General features: G+C 55.2%; 2 protein-coding genes across 7 annotated transcripts; one reads left to right on the top strand and one right to left on the bottom strand.

Moving 5' to 3' along the window:
• The first annotated feature begins 264 nt into the window (after positions 1-264).
• Positions 265-6568, top strand: Mus81 (MUS81 structure-specific endonuclease subunit). Of its 4 annotated transcripts, XM_060384570.1 has the most exons (17): positions 266-1197; positions 1292-1421; positions 2247-2332; positions 2768-2875; positions 3002-3070; positions 3226-3311; positions 3866-3925; positions 4008-4148; positions 4290-4388; positions 4484-4605; positions 4688-4785; positions 5198-5314; positions 5405-5500; positions 5667-5795; positions 5871-5974; positions 6240-6323; positions 6402-6568. In XM_060384570.1, exons 1-17 carry the CDS (start codon positions 1063-1065, stop codon positions 6466-6468), a joined length of 1731 nt encoding a protein of 576 aa, XP_060240553.1. In that variant the 5' UTR covers positions 266-1062; the 3' UTR covers positions 6469-6568. The 4 variants fall into 4 exon arrangements, with proteins under 4 accessions (XP_060240554.1, XP_060240555.1, XP_060240553.1 ...); XM_060384571.1 differs by lacking the exon at positions 5667-5795 and having other exon boundaries at positions 265-1197; positions 5823-5974; XM_021638407.2 differs by lacking the exon at positions 3866-3925 and having other exon boundaries at positions 267-1197.
• A 547-nt stretch (positions 6569-7115) lies between these two features.
• On the bottom strand, positions 7116-15341 carry Efemp2 (EGF containing fibulin extracellular matrix protein 2). Of its 3 annotated transcripts, none has more exons than XM_060384573.1 (11): positions 15320-15341; positions 14110-14227; positions 13834-13882; positions 13045-13251; positions 11644-11766; positions 11322-11438; positions 11065-11184; positions 9125-9244; positions 8906-9035; positions 8513-8708; positions 7116-7705 (listed from the first exon to the last, which is right to left on the bottom strand). In XM_060384573.1, exons 2-11 carry the CDS (start codon positions 14218-14220, stop codon positions 7544-7546), a joined length of 1335 nt encoding a protein of 444 aa, XP_060240556.1. In that variant the 5' UTR covers positions 14221-14227; positions 15320-15341; the 3' UTR covers positions 7116-7543. The 3 variants fall into 3 exon arrangements, with proteins under 3 accessions (XP_060240556.1, XP_021494179.1, XP_021494178.1); XM_021638504.2 differs by lacking the exon at positions 15320-15341 and adding an exon at positions 14503-14633; XM_021638503.2 differs by lacking the exon at positions 15320-15341 and having other exon boundaries at positions 14110-14543.
• Positions 15342-19774: the final 4433 nt, after the last annotated feature.

Genomic DNA, 19774 nt, shown 5'->3' with positions numbered 1-19774 from the left:
AGCCGAACGGACCCCTCGGCTCCCAGGTGCCCGGCCTGAGGAGAAGGCTAAGCGCCACCTTTTGCGAGACTCCCGGTTTCCCAGAGCAACGGGGGGAGGGGCCACAAGGTTACCCTGGTTACGCTCCCTTCCGCCCCTCCCCACCCCCGCCTAGGGATGCCCTAGATGTCCTTATTAGGGCATGAGCCTCCAGGGGGCGTGTCCAGCACGAGCGCCAGCTTTAGGCTCCTTTTAAGGCTGCCGCGACGGAGGAGGCGGGCTCGGGAGCCAGACCGAGAAGGGGGTCCGCGAATGAGGCGGCCGGCGGCTTCCGGCGTGGCGGCCGAGGCTCGCGGGCCGCGCCAATCCCCGGAGAGCCTACTGTGCTCCGCGGGGCGCCCGCCGCCAGCCTCCCTGCCGCGCCGCCGCTCCCGAGGAGCCACAGAAGCCGCCTGCGTGCCAGGGGGCGCCCCTCGGTCCCCCTCGCCGTCCACCTAGGCCTGAGCCCTCCCGTGAGCATCCCCGGCTCCACGCCCTCACGAGCTGCTCCTGCCGCTCCCGCCTCAGTTCATCCCTTGCACCCCTTCACGGATGTCTCCCCTACAGTCACCCCGCGCCCCTGTCCGCCCCTCCCCCTCCAACCCCCCTCTTCCAGCCTCCGCTACGACAGCGAGCCCGAAAGAGCCTGTCGAGGCCTTGACGCGAGCCCAGCTCGGGTCTCCAGCCGGCCCTCCCGGGCACAGGGGGCGCTGTCCGCCTCTTAATGGCACAAACATAGCCCCGCTCTCCAGTTCTGGAGAGGACGAGGGCGGGCCAAAGCTCTGCGGCCCGGGTGGGGCCCATCCCCAGGGCTGGTGCTCGCGGGTCCTGGGGGCGGTCCTAAGGGAAAGGGGGCGCACGCCTAACTTCCAACCAGCCCGTCTCAGTACCAGGGCAGCGGGGAGCGTTCCCCGAGCTGGTGCACCGCCGGGTTGGACGGGTCCCGCTCGCAATCAGATGTCCTCGTCCCAACGGCCGGCCCGTCGAGGGCCCAGTCTCAGAGGGTTGTTTTTCTGAGGCTCCAAAAGAGCCAGTCTAGACATAATGGCGGAGCCGGTCCGCTTGGGCCGGAAGCGCCCGCTGCCGGTTTGCCCCAACCCTCTCTTCGTCCAGTGGCTGACCGAGTGGCGAGACGAGGCAGCCAGCAGAGGGCGTCACACGCGCTTCGTGTTTCAGAAGGTGAGTCCCCAGCTGGCTGCTCTGGTGCCCAACCAGGTGATCCGTGAATCCTGGCCTGATGAGCTCCTCTCCTCTCCTCCCTTGGGCTCGCCAGGCGCTGCGCTCCCTTCGTCGGTACCCGCTACCACTGCGCAGCGGGAAGGAAGCGAAGATCCTCCAGCACTTCGGAGACAGGCTCTGCCGGATGCTGGACGAGCGGCTGAAGCAGCACCTAGCATCGGGCGGTGAGCGCCTCGGGGAGTTAGTTGGTGATCCCCTAAATTTCTTAGGTGTAGGCTCTGTCTACCTTGGAAACCTTGGCTTCAAATTCCGCACTCTCATTGTGGTTGCTCTTCGACCCAGGGCTAGTAATTGATGCTCTGTAAGCCCGGTAGTTGTCACATACAAAGCTAGCTGACTGAGCCGGCGTGGGTGTAGTGAAGCAGGTCTGTAATCCAGCGTTTAAGAGGTGGGGTGAAAGAGTCAGGAGTTCAAGAGCATTCTCAATTACATACCGAGTTCAAGGCCAGCCTGGGCTATTTGAGACTGCCTCAAAAAATGACAAGGGGTCAGGCATGGTGATGCATGCTTTTGATCCCAGCACTCAGAGGAGGCAGAGGCAGGAAGATCTTTGTGAGTTTGAGGCCAGTGCGGGCTTCACTCAGTGAGACTCTGTCTCAAAACCAAAACCCCAACTCCAGGGGATCCAGCCCCCAGTTCTGCCCTCTTCTAGCAGTGCGTTCCAGTGATGCACAGACATGCAGGTGAAACACTCATACATACAATAAAGCAACAAAAAAGGTTTTAAAATATGACACCCAGAGCTTGGCCGGGTGATCGGTGACACACACCTGTAATCCTAGCGCTTTGGGAGGCAGAGGTGGGCAGATCTTGGTGAGTTCAAGGCCAACCTGGTCTGCAAAGTAAGTCAAGGACAGCCAAGGCTACACAGAGAAATCCTGTCTCGAAAAACAAAAAGATACCCAAATTCACAAAGTGGGCAGACTACATCCATGCTCCTCCCGGCAGCCAAATTGGGTGCAGGACTGACTTTCTTCTGTCCTCCTCAGGGGACCATGACCCCCGCCCACCATCTGCAAAGAAGAATGAAGCCAGTGAAGGACCATCTGCTCAAGTCCAGGACTCTTCCACGCCAGTGAGGATTGGGAAAGGGAATAGAAAGCTATCTGGGAGAGTTGGGAGCAGGACTTCTTGGTTTGAGGGGTTTACCAGCTATGTGTCCAGCTCTGGCTGATTTAGACTGTCCTGGTGCCTTACCCTCTTTGAGAGGCTCTATCTTAATTCCTAAGTAGGATTATTGAGACAGCTGTAGGTGGAGTTCCAAAGGAAGCTTCTGAGAGAGTCAGCCCCCAAAGTTGAGACTTCTGCCATGTCCTTGTTCTCGTTCTCCAGTAGTGGTAGCTGGAGGCTGGGGCCAGCACATAACCCAGCTTGTTGCTGCTCTGGCCACCATCACATTCTGTATTTACAGGGGTTTAGAGCATCATCTCGCTCTCCAGGCCCACAGAGCCCGCTGAAGCCTCAGCTGATACTGACAGGTATTTGAATTCAGAACCCCTGTCTCTCTCAGGTTCCCGCCCAGCCTCAAGCAGGGAGCACTAGCTATTGGCCAGCTCAGAACTCAGGTGCGCGTGAGATCCTGCTGCAGCTCTACAAGGAGCACCTGATAAGCAGTCAGGTATGTGGCTGGGGCGAGGCAGGAGGCTCCCAGAAGTGCCTGGGTGGTGATCAGACTGGCCACTCCCTATCAGGGTGAGGAGGAGCCCCAGCCTCGAACCTTTTCTCACTGTTGCTGTGTTTTCAGAATCCTGATGGCCACGGCTTCCTAACGAAGGAGGAGCTGCTGCAGAAATGTGCCCAGAAGGCCCCCAGGGTGAGCATCCAGCTGAGAGTGGGCAGGCAAAGCCCACTGCAGTTCTCCCTTCATGGCAGGCAGCCTTGGTATGCAACCTGACCCAAATGTGGCATATGGCTAGGGTACACGAAGTTTAGGCTTGGAGATATTAGAGCCTCTCTTTCCTTTCACAGGTAGTTCCTGGAAGTTCAAGACCCTGGCCTGCCCTTCGAGGCCTCCTTCACAGGAACCTAGTTCTCAGAACACATCGGCCAGCCAGGTGTGGGCAACCTACAGAGAGTACATGAGCAGGGATGGGGCTCACGTAGGGGTCAGGACATTCTCAGGCTCTATAATGACCAAGCAAATCTCAGACCTGGTGCCTCTTTCCCGCTAAAAGCCTGATCATTGGAAGACCTGGAAAGTACGAGCAGCTGAGGGGAGGGAAGAGCGTATAGTGTTGAATGAAGACAGGGAAGGAGTTGTGAGACACACGCTGCAAAGCTGCAATGTCGTTAGGGAGGTCCTGAGGAAACTGATCTGAGGGACAAGGAGACGGGAGGTGGGGAGCCATTGAACTCATACCAAGGAGGTAAGGCTCCCCTAGCTGGGGGAGGCAGAGTTTCCCAGGTACAAAGAAGGTAAAACCCAGCCAGCTGTGGTGGCACAAGCCTTTAATCCCAGCACTGGGGAGGTGGAGGCAGGCTGGTCTCCGAGTTCAAGGCCAGCCTGGGCTATTACAGAGAAACCCTGTCTTGAAAAACAAAAACAAAACATAAAAAGCACACAGAGGCTTACTTAGCCCTGCACATTGGGGCCTATCTGTAATCCCAGCACCCTGGAAGGCAAAGACAGTTGGATCTCTGTATGTTCGAGGCCAGCTTGGTCTACAAAGTGAGTCCAGGACAGCCAAGCTACACAGAGAAACCCTGTCTTGAAAAACCGGGAAAAGGTAAAACTGTCAATCACCTCCCAGGTATGCACTGACCCCAGAGGGCCTGGAGCTGGCCCAAAAGCTGGCCAGGTCAGAAGGCCCGAGCACTCTGAACACTGGTATTAGGCCAGAGGAGCCCCGTGGAAAGGAGTCAGCAGTTCCAGAAGCTGCCTTGTCAGAACTGTAAGAAGGGAGGAGAAATGGGGGCAACTATACCCTTATCTCAGGGACCTGGAACTGGGCCATAGCTGCCCCTCCGGGTTGTGGGGAACTGCCCTGGCAATGAGCGTTCTGGCCTTGTTCACAGCCTCGGTTCCCTCATAGTGGCGGCACCAGTGAGGAGGCCGTGCAGCAGCAACCACTGGAGCTGAGGCCGGGCGAGTACAAGGTGCTGTTGTGTGTGGATATTGGCGAAACCAGAGGGTGCGTGAAGTGGGGGCAGCCTTGAAGACTGGAGAGTGTTGGAAGGTGGTGGTGCTGGCTCACCCTGACCTTGGCCTTCTTTCTGGAAATGTCAGGGCAGGACACAGGCCAGAAATGCTCCGAGAGCTACAGCGGCTGCATGTGCCCCACACCGTTCGCAAGCTGCATGTGGGGGACTTTGTGTGGGTGGCCCAGGAGACCAGGCCTGGAGACTCAGGTACAGGGCCATGTGAAGGCATGGGAGGCTGGCCTGCATGGGTGTGAGGTAGATGGTAACACTCTTCTCGGTTTCTTGGCAGCAAGACCTGGGGAGTTAGTCCTGGACCACATTGTGGAACGCAAGCGGCTAGATGACCTGTGCAGCAGCATCATCGATGGCCGCTTTCGAGAGCAGAAGGTGCCTTGGGCAGCCCGCCTCACTTCTTGCTTCCTTCAGCTAGAAAACACTACTGGCTGGCCTCAAAGCAGAGCACCAGAGGCCTCCAGCCATGCTCTGAGCCCCGTTTAAGCCATGCAGGCGCACAGTAGGAACAGAAGACTATCTAGGCAGGCTGGAGACCGCTTGAGTACCTAGCCCAAGAGAGCCAGACTTCTAGGGTTGGAAATGCAGAGGCTGTGGCCAAATCTCAGCAGCAGGGCTGACCCTAGGGTCACAGAGGCCGATAGGCTAAGGGAGGCTTGGAGGACGTGTCATGTCCAGCGGTTCAGGGCTTTCCTACAGGAGTCAGTGTGGCTGCTCCCCTAAGATGGCCGGCCCAAACAGGTGGGCATTTGGGCCTGACCCACTCTGCTTCTGTCCGCCTTCCCAGTTCCGCCTGAAGCGCTGTGGCCTGGGGCACCGGGTATACTTGGTGGAGGAACATGGATCTGTCCACAACCTCAGCCTTCCTGAGAGTACATTGTTGCAGGCTGTCACAAACACACAGGTGAGCTCGGAGGGCAGGGCCAGGCTGGCCAGAGATTTTGTGGCCCATGGCTCAGGCCAGGAGCCACCTCCCTCGGGTCCTCTTCTCCAGGTCATCGATGGCTTCTTTGTGAAGCGTACCATGGATATTAAGGAGTCAGCTGGCTATCTGGCCCTTTTGACAAAGGGCCTGGAAAGACTGTACCAGGTGAGCAAATGCCTCTGTCCAGCACTGGGCCCCTGCCCAGTGTCTACTACCCAAGCAAGGAGAGGTGGGATCCCGTTCCTCAGGCTTCCCGCTGAGGCCTGGGGAAAAGACTAGGTGGGGGCTAGCCCTTAGAGCCTCCCCTGGCCTCAGTCCCCTCTTCCATCAGGGCCGCACCCTGCGCAGCCGCCCCTGGGGAACCCTGGGGGCTGCTGAACCAGGAGCAGAGCCTTCCACCAATCCTCTCTGCTCGCTCCTCACCTTCAGTGACTTCAATGCAGAAGCTGTCAAGAATAAGGTACCAGCCTTGCCTCGCCTTGCTTAGGTGGCCTGGTCCCAGATCACCCCTAACACAGGCCTACCCCAACCTCAGGCCCAGTCTGTGCGAGAAGTATTTGCCCGGCAGCTGATGCAGGTGCGTGGACTGAGTGGGGAGAAGGCAGCAGCCCTGGTGGATCGGTACAGCACTCCCGCCAGGTATGCCCAGAGAGCCTCTGTGGTTTCCTCTGCCCTCCTGTATGGAGTTCAGTATAAGCAGTGCTGCTGCTAAGCAAGGCTGGCTCTGCGGGAACCCTGGCAGGTTTTGTCCCAGTGCTTCCAGGAGGGCGGCAGGATGAAACAAGGCCTCTGACACCTGTGTGGTGTCCAGACTCCTCCAGTCTAGCCTGAAGCCCTCCTGCCTTAGCTCTCATGTCTCATGATGCTTGCCCAGATAATCAGCCTTTGTATGCCCCACCTCCAGCCTCCTGGCTGCCTACGATGCCTGTGCCACCCCTAAGGAGCAGGAGATGCTGCTGAGCACTATCAAGTGTGGGCGTCTGCAGAGGTACGGATAATCACAATCTACGGAGAAGGCTGGGTTGCCTGAGGCACCGGGCTGACCTTCTCCTGACTCTTCTTGCAGAAACCTGGGACCTGCTCTAAGCAGGACCCTGTATCAGCTGTACTGCAGCCACAGCCCTCTGACCTGAGTGACACCGGGAGACACGGCCTCGCACCCACCTATGCCTCCACCAAGGCTTGCTAGCCTTCTAACTGGGATCCTTCGGCTATAATAAAAATGTAAATGTTTGTGGTCTTGGGTGTTGAGGAAGCAATGTCAAGGTCCTGAGAATGCAGGAACTGGGAGACTACACCTTGTGATCCAATGGTTTTTGCTTTGTGGTGACTGGTGGAACCCGAAGCCTCATGGGTGCTTGGCAATTCCTCTCCCCCACAGCAATGATCTTTGGCCTTTACAGTGTCTCTCCCCCTCCTAAAACCCAGCTTGGCCTAGAACTTGCTATGTAACCCAGGTTGGCCTGGAGCTCCCAATCTTCCTGGGCCATCTTCTAAGTCCTGGAATTAAAGGTATGGGCCGCCATACCTGGCCCATATGGGTTTGTTTGTTTTTAAGGCAAACTCCTGCCTAAGCATGGTTGTGCACAACTATAATATGTCAAGCCAGACAGACCCTATCCAAAAATGAATGACTAAACAAACAAAACCCTTTAGAGCTTGGGCATGCCCTGGTAAGGGAGATAGTCAGTGAGGCACTCTATCCTCCAGTGTGACTAGATGGCCCCTGGGCAAGTGAGTTTCTTTGAGAAAAGGTACCGCAACTTGGGATAGAAAAGTGTTCTCAGTCCAGTTGCCTCATTTTAGTGTTTTGAAAACAGTAGGGCTTATCCAAATGCATAGTTCAGGGTTAGGGCTAGGGCGGTAACCCTGAAACTCTTGGCACTGATCTGAACATGGTCTCTGGGGCCCAGCATCAGCCAGGTGCTGTGATAGGGCCTCAAGTGTATGCTGCTTAGAACTCCCTGCTCGGGTCCGTTCTGAAGGAAGACTCGGCCCTGGAACCTTCGGGTGGGATTGGCTTGCATTTCTCACATGCCAGCCGCTTTCCATGCTGAGGTTACTCACCCACCTCAGCCAGGGCTCCTTTCTCCCTTTATTGTCCTTCACATCATTGTCCCTTTAAGCAGAACACCCCTAAGCCCCAGGCTCCTTAAGCTATGGAAGGGATAAAAAGGGGGCCCACCCAACCCTTCCCGAGGGTCATCTTCAGAAGGTGTAGGCTCCCACAAAGACGGTGAGTCTCAGTACAGAGCTGGCCCGGTAGCTCATAAGGGAGTTCATGGTGACCATCTCCAGGTCCAACACGTACTCCCGGGGTCCTGTCACTGGCCTGGCAAGAACCAGCATGGCGCTGACATTGTTGATTTGCTGCAGAGCAGAGTAGATGGCAGAACATAGAGATGGTGTTAGCCTATGAGCCAGACCCTCCTCCAGCACCCCCCTGCCCTGCAGCCTGCTGTTGGGAAACATTCTCATCAGGCTGCCACTCAAGTTCTTATCCAGCTCTGACGGCTGGGCCTTTCTCTGCTCCAGTACCGGAATCCCTGCCACCGCTTCTCTCCATCAGCTCTCTCCTGACTCCTAGTCACCTTGATCTTCCCTCTATCATGACTACCTGATGACTCAAGTTTGGAGGTTGAGCACTCAAGCTCTGTGGTGCCCCAGAGCTGTCCCACCGCCCCTTCAAAGTATTCAGTTCTCTTTCAATGTTTTGGTGCTGGAGAACTAAGGGCCTGCTGAATAAAGCACTCGTTCTGCCACGGGAGCTGGGTGTGCCGAGGCCCCAAAGCAACTTGGAAAGGAGAAGTAAGTTCTGATAGAAACATCTCAATGCTGAAGACGGCAAGAGAACCATGGTTCAAGACCCTCACACCAGCACCAACATCCCTGTCATCTTCCCCTTGCCACAGGGCTAGAGTTTCTGATCCCCTCCCTGAAGGAACCACATTTCTTGTTTTATGGATACGGATGTTCAAGTCAAATCCCATTAACCCGTTAGGACTGCCTGTGGCCAAGTGTACTAGGACCGTGGAGCATGTCCTGACTTCAGACATGAGCCCACATCCTAGGACAGGGCTTTGAGAGACGAGGCAGGGCAGCTCCCACTTAAATGACTTCAGGTGTTCTCTTTTAGATTATTGGAGTCAGTTGGGTGTGAGAGGAGAGGCACCTTACCCTAATGTAGAAGTCCCCTTGCGTGTTTCCAGCACGGATCTGAAAGGCATTGTAGGCACCGGGGTAGACAGAGGTGGCCTGGATCTGAAACACGTCGGCAGGCACACTGCGCTCTGAGGTGATGCTCACGTAGCGGTGCACGATGGACGAAGGCTGCTCTCGACACAGGGGGTTGGAGGCAGGACAGAGGCAGCGGCTAGAGACCCAAGAGGGATAGGAGTGAGGGTGGGGCCCACTTCCCAGATACCCTCCTCCTAGAGGGAAACCCAAGCATACGAGACTACCACTCCCAGGAGACATCGTGGGCACTCACCTGCTTAATTAAACTACTTAACCCCCACAGACCTCTGGGAATCGTAGTTACCACAGGAAACTGCCCTCAGGTTGACTCACTTGTCCGAAGAAACTTGGACATAGGGCTCCACACAACGGTTCGTGTCCACACAGCGGTAGCCCCCATGAAAGTTGACACAGGTTTGGGCCTCAGAACATTGGTGTGCACCTGATTCACACTCGTCAATGTCTGTGCCAAGGGAGGTGGGGTTGGACTCCAGGACTGGCAGTAAGCTACCGTCCTCTAAACACCTGCCCATCCCCCAGACGCACCAGTACCTTGGCAGAGCCTCGTGGCCAGCAGCTGGTAGCCTTGTGGGCAGTGACAGGAGAATCGGCCTGGCTCGTTGACGCAGCCATACTGGCAGAGGTAGCTGGAGTAGCTGCACTCATCGATATCTGAAGGAGGGTGGGGATGAGGACCCTGGGCCAAGGGTAGTCCTCACAACTGAGTCTCAAGGACATTTACTGAGAGAGCCCAGCCCCCCAAAGGCTGGATGCGGGAAGAGAAGGAATGAAGTAAACCCGGAGTGCTCGGAAGGGGGACTGAAGGTTTCAGTGGAGGGTTAGAGGGATATAACTCCGGGGAAGAGTACTTGCCTAACACGCTTGAGGCTCTAGGTTCCATCCCAGCAAGGAAAGGGAGAGGAAAAAGAAAAGAAAGAGAATAGAAAGGTTTGAAGCTTGGCATGGTGCTAATATGTCTATAATCCCAGCATCTGGGAGGGAGAAGCAAGAGGATTATACCAAGTTCAAGGCCAGCCTGGTCCACATAGGGAGTCCAGCCAGGATTATGGCAAGTTCAAAGCCAACCAGGGCTACACAACAAGACCCTTCCTCAAAAAACAAACAGCGGGGTGTTTGATCACAACCCTCAGGAGGCCAGCCTGGTCTACACAAGAGACTCCAGGCTGTCCAGAGCTACAGAGTGAGACCCTGTCTCAAAACAGCAACAGACCTTCAAGCTTACAGAGGACCTCTCTTCCCCAGGACTTCACGAATACTCAAGAAACAAAGTACCAGCCAACATGGCAGCCTGTACCTTTGATCCCAGCACTACTGAGCAGATCTTTGCAGGCTAGCCTGGTCTACATAGAATGCTTCACAACAGCCAGGATTACACAGATTCTGTCTCAAAAAGTATCAGAGGGTCTGGAGAGATGGCTGAGTGGTTGAGAGCACTGCTTGCTCTTCCAGAGGAGCTGAGTTCAATTCCCAGCAATTACTTGGTGGTTCACAACCACCTATACTGGGATCTGATGCCCTCTTCTGGCGTGCAGGTGCACATGCAGGCAGAACACTATTAGTATACATAATAAATAAATCTAAAAAAAAAAAAAGCATCGGAAATCTAGAGGCTTGGGAATGAGTCTTACTAAATAGTTTCAGAAAGGTTCATTTCCATGCCAGTCAAACGGGTAGGCTGGCCTACAGGAACCCTACAGGCCTAACCAGCTCTATTTTTTTCCCAAGTCCTGCAATCCGCAGCCACAATACCCCGCCTCTGGCTGAGTGTGAGCCCTACCCAGAGCAGGCTATCCCTTTCCGTTTGTGCCTCTCGCACAGCTGGACACCAACAGTGCTGTCTCACGGCAGAACATAAACAGAGGGCATGCCGGGTAGCACGGTGAGAAGGCTGGGAGGAAGCCCGGCCCCGCCTCATCCTTCCCGTTTGCACTCTGGCAGGTGACTTCGTCTCTGTAAGTGAGAAGATGGAAGCCGCCACGGTCTCTGAGCTTTCTGCTTGCCTTTTACAATTCTGCCAACACACCTGCTTGCAAAAAGTAAATCCTCACTGTCCCGATTAAATGAGACCGGACATGTAAGTTGCAAACAAACGGGGCGTCCCCCTTCTGCCTGGCGCCTGATGCGGCCTACCATTACTGCCCCTCGCTCTCCACGTACCCCCTGCGGCATGTGCCCGGAAAGAAGAGAGACTTGGCTCAGTGCAGGAGTCAACGCAAGTCAGCTCAACTTTCGGGAAGACTGGCACCCACATCCTTCTCTGTCTCTGCAGCAGGCTCTGGTAGCACCTAACATACCAACCCCACCGAGCTGGGAGTGCCCAGCAACCAGCTTGCGATGGAGTTCATGCAGGTCTGTGGTGCAGAGAATGAAACACGGAAACCCAAAAAAACGACTACGTGACTGGAGGTGGTCCGGCACGCCGCACACCCTAGGGGACCAAGGCAGTATCCAGGAGACAAGCAGACCCTCACCACTGCAAGAGAAGCCGTCCCGGTGCAGCTCGTAGCCCTGGTTACAGCGGCACAGGAAGGTCCCGTAGGAGTTGAAGCAGCGCTGCTCACATGGGGCTCCCATGTCACACTCGTTCACGTCTGAGTGGGAGAAAAACGGTAGTGAGAGCCGACGCACTGCCCGGAGCCCCCCTCCACTCAGGCTCAGGGAAGGAGATCCTGCCCCACCTCACACACCTCTTCCCGGGACCCCAGAGCCTGGTCTGGCACAGCCTCACCTACACAAGAGCGGTTGTTAGGTCCCAATTGGAAGCCTGGCTCGCACTGGCAGCGAAAAGAGCCTGGCAGGTTCACGCATCGGTGCTGGCAATATCGGTAGCGACACTCGTCTATGTCTGAGGTGGAGGTGGGAAGGGGGGGATGGAGGGGGGAGAGTCACGTGGAGGCCCTGAGCTGGCCCGCTCCTGTCTTTGCCCAGAAGCTGAGGTAAGCCACCCACCCACGTTTAGTCTTCTGTGTCCAGTGACAGGAGGGCACCAACAGCCTAGGCCAGGCCAAGGTCACCAAGCAAGACCTGGGAAGGCCACCTTCAGAACTCACCCACACATTCCGGTCCAATTTTTCGGTAACCGTCAGGGCAGGTGCACTGGTAGGAGCCAGGAAGGTTATGACAGTCCTGGCTAGGGCGACAGTCATGCAAACCCTGGGCACATTCGTCCACATCTGTGGGAGACACCATTCAACCCTCGCCTGGAGTCCCACATGCTACTGGTCACGTCAGGAACCTCAACTTGGGAGGAGGTAGCCCACACCAGACGTCATTCACATGGGCATATGGACGTTGGCACCAGAACTCGAGCATGTAATTCAGATCCTCCCAATAGCATAAAGGACAGTCCACCAGGGAGGCACCAGAAAAAGTACCCGTTAGGTGAGCATGTAAAATAAGACCCTGTTGGATCTGGGAGCACATGCCTTTAATTCCAGCACTGGAGGTGGGGGGAGGCAGAGGCAGGAGATTCTGGGTGAGTTTCAAGCCAGCCAGAGCTACAATGTGAGACACTGTCTTCAAAACAAACAAACAAACAAACAAGCAAACAAGGCCTTGTCCATTTATACCCCTCAGCTAACTCTAGGACAATCCCTCCTCCAAGGCCAATGGTTCCCAAGGCTGAGTCCAGATCACAAAGCTGGCCGAGGCTGGGAGCATTGCTCTTCCACGTCTGTGCAGGAAATGAGGGGCTGCTAGGGACTTCCTGGGCCAGCAGGTCACGCATTGAACCTGCAGCGAGCTGTGTGGTTAAGTAGGGGGGAGGGTTTGGATGCTTCTCTGAGGAGCCAGAGGCCTCTCAGCAAGGAGGAAGCATGAGGTCTGAGGTACGTAGTAGGGAAGATTATTTATGACTTTGTTAGTTAATTGACTAACTTCTTAAGTAAGACCTCAGGTAGCTCGTGTTGGCCTCAAACTCCTTATGCACCTGAGGATGGCCGTTAGCTTTGGATGCACTTGCCTCTACCTCCGAAGTGGTGGATTACAAGTGTGCCACCATACTTTTTTTTTTTTGTGGTGCTGGAGATCAAACTTAGAGTCTCAAAAAACCAAAGTCCATAGCAAGGCAATGGCGGAACAGAGGCAGGCAGATCTCTGTGAGTTCGAGGTTGAGGCCAGCCTACAGAGTGAGTTCCAGGACAGCCAGGGATACACACAAAAACCCTGTCTCAACCTCCTTCTTTCCCCCAGAGAAAAAAGTGCTTCTAGAAGATTAAGACAAATAAGAATGAAAGATGCCAGGAGGATTACTTTGTACAGTAAATACAATGTTGGTGCATGCCTGCAATCCCAGCACTCAGAGACGCAGAGGCAAATGGGTCTCTGTGAGTTCAAGGCCAGCCTAGTTTACAAATCCAGGACAGCCAAGGCTACACAGAGAAACCTTGTCTCGGAAAAACCAAAAACCAAAAAAGACTGGTAAAAGGTCTGCACCCCTCCCCCCTACTTACCCACACAGCTCGCCTGTTCATCGGGCTCGTAGCCTGGTGGGCAAGGATTGGGGTGCTGAGCAGAGGCTGTAGATGGTGGAGGTCCTTCGCCTTGTAGGTCACTGATGACAGCGGCAGAGCGGGGCAGGCACAGATAGCCCCCGTAGTGGTTGATGCATTTCATCTCGCCCTTGCAGGCCTCGGGGATAGTCAGGCACTCATTGACATCTGCAGAGAAGGGCCTGCTGGGCACAGCCAGTCACCTGGGCTGGCCCGGGGAGGCAGAAGCCCAGCTTGGCCTTCTCTAAGCTGAGCAATCGAGCAAGGCCTTCTCTCTGCTCAGCAAACTAAGGCTGTTGACCCAGAACCCCTCCCAAGGGATTTGCAGGATTGGGGGTGGGGCCCTCTAGTTCACACTGTTGTCCCCATTCCTCCTGCCTCCAAGCTAGTTTCCATTCCTCCTCCAAACCCTGCCTCTATCTCTGCCCAAGAGTAACGACAGGCCTCTTGACCCAGGGTGTACTGCTCTCCCAGGTTGCGCTGGGATAGGCGGGTACAGAGCAGTTCTGGGAAGGTGTACGTATTTCCGTTCCTCTGGGCAATAGCCAGGTGCTCTCTCCCCCACTACAGGACAGAGGCAGAGTTTGTTGGGCTTCTTGAAGGCTTAGGGCTCCTAACGGAGTGGCACAGCTGGCTTTGGCTCAGCCGAGCTGGGCAGTGCAAAGGTTCCTGCGCAGCTTTGGGTGTCCCTGGGAAACAAAAGTCCCCTTCTCTGTTCCTGAAGACGACTAGTACCGCGGGCATACTCACCCCGGCAGTGCTGGCTGCCCGCATCCCACTCGTAGCCATCTGTACATTCCTGGAAGGGAACCCGAAGTGGTCAGTGACCACCCTGGCGGTCTACTCCAACTGGCCAGGCCAAGACCAGGGCCTGAGCTCAGTCATGCTCAGGTCAGCTCCACACAATGGCCTCCAGCCTCCCACCAAGCAAGCAGGGCAGAATCTTTCCCAGAAGCAGCCACCCCAGGATTCTGGTCTCACTGTCCTTCCCATCCCCTCCCAAGCTGGTGACCCCGTGGTCCCCACCGTGTAGCTGTCCGGTTCTTCTGAATCCTGTGGGGACGCTGCTCCCAAGAGCAACAGCAGAAGCGCCCAGAGCAGTAAAGACCCGGGGAGGCAGGAAGCAAAAGGGAGCATCCTGGGGCTGGGAGATGGTGAGCAGGAGTCAGGGGCCTCTGCCACGGCACCCCCCAATCCCTGTCCCAGGAAGGGGAGCCTGGGTCCCAGCTGTCTCATCTCAGGACTGCGCTGGGAGCCCCGGAGCCTTCCTTTCGCAGGCCTGGGGTCCAGGCCCGAAATCCCGGACCGCCCCGCCCCGCCCCCGCCCCGCGAGTCGTGGAGCGCAGGCCTCTGGGCTCCGCGCAGCGCGGACTCGGCCAGCACCCGGCCCGCGCCCTCCCTCGGCTGGCGGCCACTCACGCGTCGACTCCGGCGGTGCCTGCGGGCGGACGGACGGACGGACCGCGCAGCTCACTGGACGCGCGGCCCCAGGAAGCGCCCCCCGCCCGCCCGCCCGCCGCGGCCCACCCCGGCGCCTCCGCCCGCCCTTCGGCGGATTCCTGAGCCCGCGCCAGGGGGAGGGACCCCGACCCCCCGGCTCCTCCGCCCGGGGCCGGCCACAGGCCCCCACCCGGTCCCCCGCGGCGGCGCCTGGAGCCGCCCTCGGGCGCCCAGCCAGAGTTCCCCAATGCTTGGGTCCTTGGGCCACTGACCTTGATGCCTGACCCCCAAACTCACCTGGGGACCCCAGACCCTGACTCAAAGTGGTATTCTGTCCACCTAGACCCTTTCTAACCTGTGTCTCCAGAATCCCATACTGTGTGCTCGCACCTCAGTGTAGCGATGCACCCAGACCCCGATTCTGCGCATCTCAGAACCTACTGGGCACCTCAGACCTCCAAGACCCACTACTTTGAGAATTTTATCCCGTGCTCCCACACCATCACTGAAACGGTCTCAAGACTTCATCGAAGGCTTCCGGACCCTCGTCCAGGCATAAAACTAACTGTTGAGCTCTCTCTGCCCATCACCTCCAGGGCCTCCAGTCTCTTTACTGAGGGGCCCTGGTGCCCCTAAGCCTGCGCAAAGCCACAGCAGAGGGGCGAGGGCGGCCGCTGCCTTGGCCCGAAATGAATGGAAGCCCCTGAGAAGGCGGGCGAGCTTGAACTTGGGCGAGGAGGTCACTGGGGCCCAGGGCCAACCCTTTCCCGACCCTCTTCCCACCCAGGTCCCTTACTGGGTTTCCGCCTCCGCCCCCAGCGAAGATCACGCCTTGGAGGCGGAGTCAGGGTGCCTTTAGCTCCCAGGAAGGGGCGAATGGGACGGACTTCGCGTTCCCCACGTCTCAGGGCGGGACTAGACGGGAAAGGCTTGCGTGTGCAGGGTTCCTGAGCCTGGCCCAGACCGCCAGCGTCCACAGCAGTCTTCCTTCCTTCCCTAACCTCTTTCCATCTCTATCTATCTATCTATCTATCTATCTATCTATCTATCTATCTATCTATCTATCAACTGTCTGTGTATCTATCTGTCCGTCCATGTCTTTTTGAGACACGGTCTCACAACGTAGCTCAGACTGTTCAGGAACTCACTGTGTAGCCCAGGCTGACCTCGGACTCACAGAGATACTCCTGCCTCTGCCTCCCAGCTGCTTGGATGAAAAGTGTGCTTGCTCCTCCACGCTTGGCTCTGCCTTGTAATCCCAGCACTCACTCGGGGAGGCAGAGGCAGGTGGATCTCTGTGAACGGTCAAGGACAGCTTGGGCTACAGAGAGAGTCCAGGGCAGCCAAGGTTACAGAGAAAGCCTGTGTCGAAGAAAAAAAAATCTGCTCCATCTCATTGAATTGTCTGAGTGATTACGCGTGTGGAATGCACGTGTGTGCCGATGCACCAAGGGCCTTGTTGAGACGGGGGTTGTCACTGAATGTGGGGATTACTATTCCAGCCTTACTGGCTGGGTGGTGTGTGCTCTCAGGATCTGTCAGTCTCCACCACGCTGGGGTTACACACGTCACTGCCACAGCTGACTTTTACCCTCATGCCGTGTGGCAGGCATTTCATCCACTGAGCCATCTCCCCAGCTTCCATGTATTCACGTTTAATGACGTGTGTATATGTGCGCATCTGTGTGTGCGGGTGTCCTCGGAGGCCAGGGGAGCCAGGGGAGCCAGGGGAGCCAGGGGCTTCCTCTGGATCTGGAATTACAGGCAGTTGTTAGCTGCCTCATGTGGGTGCTGGGACCCAAACTCAGCTGATCCGAATGAGGAATGCTGGAGTTATTTCTCCAGACCTGTCTTAATTTTTTTTTTTTTAAGCAGTAGAGGGCTAGGGGTGTAGGTCAGTAGCAGCCTGTTTGTTTACCATGACTGAGACCCGAAATTCAATCTTAGTAACCCCTGACACACACACACAAGAGAGTGTGTGTGTGTGAGAGAGAGAGAGAGAGAGAGAGACTGTTTTGGAATTCTGAAGTAGATCAAAGCCCAGAGAGGCTAAAAAAGAAGTGTGGAAAGCAGATGATACCCTGAGTGAATGTACATCTTTGATATTAGCATGGCCATGTTTCCGACCCCAAGCACTCAGACTTGTGGGCCTGGTCAGGCCTTCCACAATGAGCGCAGATGCTGAGAGTATGTGTATGTAGAAGCCCAGATGACTGCAGCCTGAGACTGCTCCCCTGCACAGATTTCCTAAGGAGATTGGCTAACTCTCCTCCCTCAGCTCAGATAATAAACTGGCTGAGTTTCCAGGCTGCCGGTGTGGCTCTCTCAGAACACAGGGCCCACCAGGTCTCCAGGTTTTCTGTATACGTGACTGTTGTTTCTTAATTCCCATTGCCCAGTCAGGCCCATCCCAAAGTCCTGCTGGTGGAGACACACACACCTTTAATTCCAGCACTCAGGAGGCAGAGGCAGGTGGGTCTCTGAGTTTGACCTTGGGAGTTCCAGAACAGCCAGGGCTACATTGAGAGACTCTGTCTCAATCATTTTTTATTTTTGGTGGGGAGTTTGGTATTTCAGAAAATTAGCCCTGCTGTCTTGTGTCCTGGAGCTCAATCTGCAGACTAGGCTGGACTCGAACTCACAAAGATCCACCTGCCTCTACCTCCTGAGTGCTGGGATTAAAGGTGCGTGCCACCACTGCCCAGTAATCTGGAACTTTCTTGTATACTTTTATTGTTGTTAGTTTTTTCTTGTAGCCTTTGCTGTCCTGGACTGGTTTGTAGACAAGGCTAGCCTCAAACTCACAGAGATCTGCCTGCTCTTGCCTGGAGTGCTGGGATTACAGGTGTGCACCACCTTGCCTAGCAATTTTTGGAACTTTTAATGGGACCAGGCTAGCCTTGAACTCTTGGCAAGCCTCTTGTCTCATTCTCCTAGGTGCTGCAAGTGTAGGCATGAACTGCCATTACCACCTAATAAAGTTGTTATTAATGGAAAGTAAAAACTCTTGATTATCAAGAGCTGACCATCCCAGGCATTGGCAAGGACATTCTGCATTCCTCTTGTCAAGCTAGAGAATGGGATGCCATTGCTACCCCACTTCACAGGAGAGAGGGGCTGAGAGATTTGTCCCAGGTGCCACCCAAGAAACAAGGATAACGCTGGAATCCACGTCCCACTGACCCTAAGACTGAACCTTGTCCCATGGCAGACTGGCCAGGCTCTGGAGTAGCATCCACTCGGGAACTGCTGCTGTCACTCACAGGCACTCAGACCCAGGGGGAGATGACACAAGCATTGACCACTGAGACTTGTACCACTGAGCCCAAGTCTTCCTGCCCTGTAGAGCTGCCTTCCCAATGACCTCTGACCTCTGCCACCCCAATGACCTTGCCTACCTCCCTGGATTGGCATCATGTCCCCATAAAGCTTCCTATTTGGTTGCTTCCATATCTCTCAGCCCCTCTTATGTGAAGTGGGGTAGTAAGGACATCCCATCTCAGGCTTAAAGAGGCTTGGAGAGTGTTCCCTTTGCTCAAAGACACTAAGGTTCCTGGGCTCACAGCCCAGCCCTGACTGGTTGTTGGGAGGAGCTTCAGGATAAATGAGGGAACAAGTGATCAGGAGGGTTATTCATTCATTTAAGTGTTTACTGAGTGGCCACTGCTGAGCAGACATGTGCCACGCACCAAGGATACAGCACTGACCAAAACACATCAAAATCTGTCCTTGCAGAGCTCATGTTTGAGGGATGGAGGGAAGGAGAAAAGCCCCCAGTCCCCCTTCCACAAGACAGCCTGAATGACATGATGATGACACCTACATGGGACCACACAGCACAAGATGCACTTGGGGTACAGAATTGGGCTCCAGGACCATTGGGCGGCAATAGACAGTTTGTCCACTGCATTTTAATGAAGGCATGTTCTGGGACCCAGGTGACCTTTCACCCATAAAAATAAAGACACCAAGGAGAAAGCATCATGGTTGTCATCATCATCATCATCATTTGCCTTTTTAAGACAGGGTTTCTCTAACAGAGCCCTGGCTGTCCTAGACTCACTTTGTAGATCAGGCTGGTCTCACACTCAAGAAGATCTGCCTGCCTCTGCCTCCTGAGTGCTGGGATTAAAGGCACAAAAGCAGCATTTTTATTTATTTATTTATTTTAAATAGAGGGGTCCCTCGGCTTACTGTCCCAGGGAGAGATGTAGATAGAGTTTAATGGACCATAACAATTCTAATATAATCACTAATGAAGAAAAGAGGTAAAGAGCTTGGAAATGGATGACTTCCAAGACTAGACCCTCCTCCTTCGTCCCAACCATGAACCCTGGGAAGCCAGCTCTTCGCTCCTATCTGTGGTCTTGGCTGCTGTTTTCCAGCTTGGAGGTTGGTGGGGGAGGGGAGTAGAGCTTCTTTAGCCCAAGGACACACTTATAATGGGGACAGCAGTTACTGGGTGTCGAGTGCTGCCCGGTCCCTGACCACACAGCCCTGGGCTTGTTTTTCTGATACTTTCCTCTGTCTTTCTTTCTCCTCATTCATAGACCATGTCGAGGAAAAGAAATGTGACAAAAGCTGACTACAACTTTTCAGTCAGGCAATACACACTGATATCTGTAATGGAAGTACTTGGGTCTAAGCAGGAAGACCCAAGGAATTCAAAGTCTTTGCCAGATTCCTAAGGAGTTTAAGGCCAGCCTGGGCTACATGAGGCCCAGTTCCTTCCCTCACAAAAGAACCCTCAAACTGCCTGGCATGGTAGTACTCACCTTTAATCCCAGAACTCAGGTGGAGGCAAGCAAATATTTGTGAATTTAAGGTCAGCCTGGACTACTCAACTGGAGAATTTTAGACCAGCCAGAGTTACCTAGTGAGGCCCTGTCTCAGCAACATCAAACAAACAAATTGACTCAATAGTTACTGAGCCTGCCACACACTTCCAGATGGTCCAGACAGGACAGACTGGACTCCTCTGTGTGCTTGGGAGGGAGATGAGTGGGCAAAGGCGTGACAAGGGCTCAAGGGGCCATAAACAGTTATGCCTGAGGCTGGGGTCTCAAGCAGGGAAGGCTTCTTTAAAAAGGTGGCCCTTAAGTTGTCTCACAGGAAAAGCAAGAGCCCCTAAGGAATACTGGCCACCACTCCTCCCTGGACCGCAGGCATCTGGGGCTTGTAGGTCTAGGTGTTCCGTCATGGCGTCAGTGTCAATATCATCACTGCCCACCGGAGACATCTGCCTCCGTCT

Source organism: Meriones unguiculatus, chromosome 1 (assembly GCF_030254825.1).
Source record: "Meriones unguiculatus strain TT.TT164.6M chromosome 1, Bangor_MerUng_6.1, whole genome shotgun sequence".
Classification (NCBI taxonomy): domain Eukaryota; kingdom Metazoa; phylum Chordata; class Mammalia; order Rodentia; family Muridae; genus Meriones; species Meriones unguiculatus.
The sequence above is the reverse complement of the archived record's forward strand: the minus strand, read 5'-3'. Positions and strand labels throughout refer to the sequence as shown.